The sequence below is a fragment of the Plasmodium inui genome (genome assembly GCF_000524495.1).
Source record: "Plasmodium inui San Antonio 1 unplaced genomic scaffold supercont1.3, whole genome shotgun sequence".
Lineage (NCBI taxonomy): Eukaryota > Apicomplexa > Aconoidasida > Haemosporida > Plasmodiidae > Plasmodium > Plasmodium inui.
In genome coordinates this window covers 548,375-553,640 of record NW_008481837.1, presented here as the reverse complement: position 1 = coordinate 553,640, position 5,266 = coordinate 548,375, and the positions used below count along the sequence as shown (strand labels likewise).

The following is a 5,266-nucleotide window of genomic DNA, read 5'->3' as shown; positions in this document are numbered from 1 at the left end:
TTACCTCTTTTTAATTTTAATTTAAGTGAGTGAAAGAGACGCTTTTTTTTTTTTTTTTTTGGATTGTTTACTTTGTGCATCTTGTTCTGTCTAAGCTATTTTGTCTAAGCTACTTTTTCCAAACTATTTTGTCCGTTCGTGTGTAACTCGTTTATTAAACTCGTCATTTTAATCACTCCAGTTTGGAGTCCACGATTTCCCCCCCTCAGCAGTTTGACACGTCTCAACTTCATTCCAACAGTTCCCCCCAAAGTACTGTTATTTTCTGCGTCTTTTTCTTCAGCGAATTAGTTCCCTTCCATTCTACAATTTCCCTTCCTCCTCATTAAAGATGATGCCGACGATGGAGAAGTTCGCCTTTCTCTTGGCGATTGTCTTGATGCTTTACCTTAATCCTGGGGGTAAGTCTTGCCCCAGTTACCACAAATGCTAGCATATTCACATTTGAATATGTCTACGTACACATATTTCCTGCTTGTATTTTAAACGTGGATGTAACGAATGGAAACCGCCTTTTGGAGGCTATTCATATGGACTCACTTTTTTTTTTTTATTTTTTAAACTTGGCTCAGCTTACATGTCATCCTTTGACACCATCGGAGGTTAATCGAATAAAAAAGAAAATTCCAAAGGGATTAAAAAATAGGGGCCGTGTGGGATTGGCCAAATGGTACAGTTGCGGTTTTCCTTTTTATATGTGTGTTTGGAGAAAGGGAGTGGTCGTGGTAGTCATGCATGGATATATGCATTGGCACATAAGTGGAAATATGCATATAGATGTGCCTCAATTCCCCACAAAAGCACAGATTTGTATGCATGTAAGCAGTCCTGCACGTAAACACGCCTACTTACGTTTGTGCCCCCTCTCCCTTTTGCAGCCTTTGAACCCTTAAGTAGTACCAGCCCATGTAAGTTTAGGACACGATGGTCCCTTACTGCGCGTGGAGAAGAGCTAACCGAACAGTTTAATCTGTCTGTCGGGCAAACTTCTCCTGGAGGCGCAAATTTTATTCTTTGCTTCACCCCATTTTGATCCCCTCCTGATCGCATTTCAAATGAAAGATTCCAATTCAGCGAACCCTATCAGGAAATGTACTTCACGTGGAGATGCGAAAAAATGAAAAGATGAAACAGGGAAAGGTGGACAAAACTAAGCGTCCCATTTTACCATAAACAGCTTCTCCAGATGTGTAATTTTTTTTTTTTTTTTCTTCTTTCTCCGGCATAACCATTTTTGCAGTACGAAGCCTCGCTTCTTCGGGTAGGACAAAGCGAACTATTCGAGAAATGGAGCGAACAAATAAATGAGAACGAATGTATCGAATGAACAAATAAGTGCGCATGAACATAGCGCGAGGATGCTTTTCCTGTCTTTTCTGCAAAGAGCGCATACCCACACGCCTTTATGATTTCTCTCCCAACCCGTAATTATAGAGGATCAGCCTACGACGAGCACTGGAAGTAAGAAAGCCGAAAGATCGACGTCTATCTGCGACGACTTAGACGAGCGCAAGTGTATGCTTACTTAAAGGGGAAAGGGAACGGCTGATGAGCAATTTTATGTATTCACCTTTCCACTGCATCTTCACCGCTTCCTCCCACATGTTACCTACTTTCCTACCTTTTGCCTACCTGTTTGCTACTTCCTTCCTACATGTTGTCTAATTGCGCCTGCTTTCCCCCTTAGAGCCCGTTAAATCGATCATAAAAAAAAGTAACCCCCGAAAAAGAACTCACAAAGAAACAAGGGAGCAAAGGGAAAAACCAAACAAAGGCATAGCTACACAGGATGCGAACAAAAGTAATTCTTTTTTTTTTCCCCATACTTCCCCCCTCCGAATACAGCATCAGGAAGTTTTTTGTTCAGTAATCGAGCATGTAAAAAGGAGCGAGTATGAATTGTTGAGAGTGGTCAACGATTAATTTAAGGCAGCCTCGTCTTGCACAAAAAAAAAAAAAAAATGCAAAAGAACAAATTTAACCCCCCCCTTTCCGATCATTTTAGTCGTGCCGGAAGAGGAACACTCACTGATGGGCAGATGTAAGGCCTTTAATAAATCCTTACGTTTTCTTCTAGCGGAATATATGCCAACAAATGCCACAATTTATTTTTCTCCTTTCTCCTTTTATTTTAGATACGAGCGTAGATGTGCATGTAGAAGGTAGTTCAATGCTTCGCAGAAAAAAAAAAAAAAGACACAATTATGCAGTTACACAATGATAGCATTACACACTTTTTATTCAAAGTGAAAGTTTCAAAATGGGGGAAAATGTAAAGAACGTTCCCCACTTTGTTCACATTTCCCACTTTCCCCCTTCGAAACACAAAACTTTAGAACCTAGAGCAACCACCAGTAGCCACCAGGACAGATTCTCCAAAAAAAAAGGAAACGAATCAAAAGGATTAATTAACAGTTACTTGGACAGTATATTAGACAGTGATGTGTTAGCGTATTATGAACAAGATGCGGGAAGCATACACAGTGAGGTAATAGATGCATTTTTTTTTTTTCTTGTTCTTCTTCTTCTCCCAATTGGGGAGACACGACACAGCAGACATTCCCTCCTCTCATGTGATGACCCGCCCTTTCCCCGATCAACACACAGGACATGGATGTAGAAAGTCTATTAGACGCGTTCTGTATACAAACTTACGTCATGTCTGCACATTTAATGGTGCATAGTGATGCATCCCAAAGGAAAAATGCCTATATGAGTATATGCCGAGATTGCCATCATTTTTTCGCGAATCAGAAGGAGTGCCTAGATAATTCGATTAACATGTCCATAAAGAATAATAGCGAGAAGGAAACAGGTGAATAAATAAATGCGCATGTACACCCCGTTGGGGAAATAACCTAAGTCTTTATCACGACATTTTGTTGATTTTGTTGATTTTTTTTTTTTTTTTTTTCCCCATTTGCGCAGTGATCAGAGTGCCCTTGTTAGGCCTGAAATATGAGGAATCAAGTAAGTAAATAGAGAAAGCTGACGGCACAGATGTGGATGTCTCCATCGGAGCGATGCCAAGTCGAGCACTTGGTTAATCTGCCCAACGGGGGCCACTCCCCGGTACACTGTTCTCTGCACAGTCGTTAATGCTTCCATGGAGCGTGATTTAATGCTTCCACGGTGTGTGAGTTAATGCTTCCACGGCCAGTCATTTAACGCTCCCACGGCACAGCATTAAATGGCTCCGCTTCTTGTGTGCCCCCCTCGCAGGAAAGTCAAACCAGTCCCTTATCGTCAACTTCCCGGTGACTTACGTCCTGTCAAAGTTAATGTCTAGCTTAGTCAACATGGATTCGTACGATTCGAAGGACGTGTCAACAACATGTGATATCTTGCGAAAAACATTATCAATGCAGATAAATCAAAAGCTACGCAGGTTTCCAAACATCATGGGTATTTTCTCTGCCTACATTTCATCGTATACTAGCAACTTTAACAATGAGGTGAGTAGCAAGGTAACGGACATGTCGAACCCATTGCACAGCTGTAAAGAGTTGTTGAAGTCATTTGAAAAAATGGAGAAGTTAACTTCCTCCTTGGTAAAGAAGTCGAGCAAAAAATACTTGGAACACCAGACTAGACAAAACAAAATGGAAAGTTTTGTTTTCTCCATTTTTAACTTTAAGTGTAGAGAATCGGATACAAATATGCATATTAAAATGATATACGATTTTTCCTATTACATTTATGACGTTATAGAAAGGATTAAAAGGGTGTACAATGAAGAAATAAGATCTTTATTTTTAAAAGATTTGGAGACCCCTGAGTTGTTCTTCTTAAGAAATAGTTCAAATATAAAAAACATTTGCTCCATAAATATAATTGCAACCATTTCTTGGTTTTTCAATCAAGTGAATATGGGCATATATAACAAGAACAAAACGGTTCTGGATTTATTTATCGAAAAATTTTCATCTCAAAATATTGAGAAAATAGTAAAAATGGAAAAAATCCAGAAGAATGTGCCAAAAAAATACATCATGGATTTATGCCTTAAGACTATGACAGAGATAGTTGATATGGTCGGTTCGGCCTTGCTTGCTTACTACAATGAGAATTTATCAGAAGTTGGTCAAGAAATACATGCGGAGGAAGAAGCAGGAGACGCAGACTCATGGTCTGATGGAGACACAATCAGAGCGCCAAGTCCAGCGACATCGTCCGATGGGGACACTATCGGAGCGGGAAGTCCAGTGACATCGTCCAATGGAGACACACCCAGATGGGCAAGTCCAGCGACACCGTCCCATGAAGACACAGCAAGAGAGGCAAGTCCAGCGAGATCCTCCGATGAAGACACACCAAGAGCGGCAACTCCAGCTGCATCGCCCGAAGAAGATAACCCCAGAACTTCGAGCCCCAACCCAGTACCATACCCATCTGTACCATTATCATCCCCAGGGGGATACCTACCCCAGACCCTTTCATCAATCTCATCTTTGCCCCCATCATCACCCTCACCTCGAAATGGTACACCCCAAAAGGTTACCTTCTCCAACATAATTAAATACGCTGAGATGTCCCTTCTAAAGCACAGGCTAGGTGAACTTCTAGAAGAGGCGTCAGACCATGGCAGCAGTTACGAATCCCATAAAGATAGACAGAGTTTACAGAGAAACTTTGGGGAGAGGGAAAATGTTATTTGTTTAATGAAAATTTTTTCCACTAGGATGAATTCTCATATTTCTAATTTACAAAATTCGTTCCTAAAAAAGCTCACGCTTGAGAATTATAAATTGTACGGAGTTTTAAATAGACCCCTTGATGATAGAGAATCTATGTACTTTTGCACCTTTCCCGGGGAATACCTGATTCATAGAATACTCTCCTCGAAGTTTTATTTCATGATTAATATTTACAAGTGAGGTTTGCATGTAGAGGTGGTTTTTCTTCTCTTGCCACACGGGTCCTTTTTGCTTTTTTTTTGCCGCTTTTTTTTTTTGTTCCCCTTTCCTTTATTCGATTACAGGGGTCACACGAGTTTATGCTTCTTTCTCTCTTTTTTTTTTTACTTTTTTTAAATTAAAATTCAACAATTAAAGTTTATATAATAGTTCAATATGTACCAATGGATTGGCGGAACATACAAACTGTGTTTTATTTACATCTGTAGTATTTTTAAAATTTGTAAATTAATCCACGAAATGTATATCTACTTATCTCGATTCAAGAAAACTACAAATCGGTTGAAATGTGCACAAGGATAAATAGACTGGCAAATACACGTGCTTATATACACGTTTACGCTCTTATA

At 39.9% G+C, this 5,266-nt stretch overlaps 1 protein-coding gene across 1 annotated transcript; it reads left to right on the top strand.

The window, feature by feature from the left end:
• Positions 1-2,260: 2,260 nt before the first annotated feature.
• C922_00959 (hypothetical protein) lies at positions 2,261-4,877 on the top strand (the record flags this gene model as incomplete). Its single annotated transcript, XM_008816568.1, has 4 exons — positions 2,261-2,488; positions 2,608-2,815; positions 2,929-2,970; positions 3,223-4,877. 4 exons carry the CDS (start codon positions 2,261-2,263, stop codon positions 4,875-4,877), a joined length of 2,133 nt encoding a protein of 710 aa, XP_008814790.1.
• Positions 4,878-5,266: the final 389 nt, after the last annotated feature.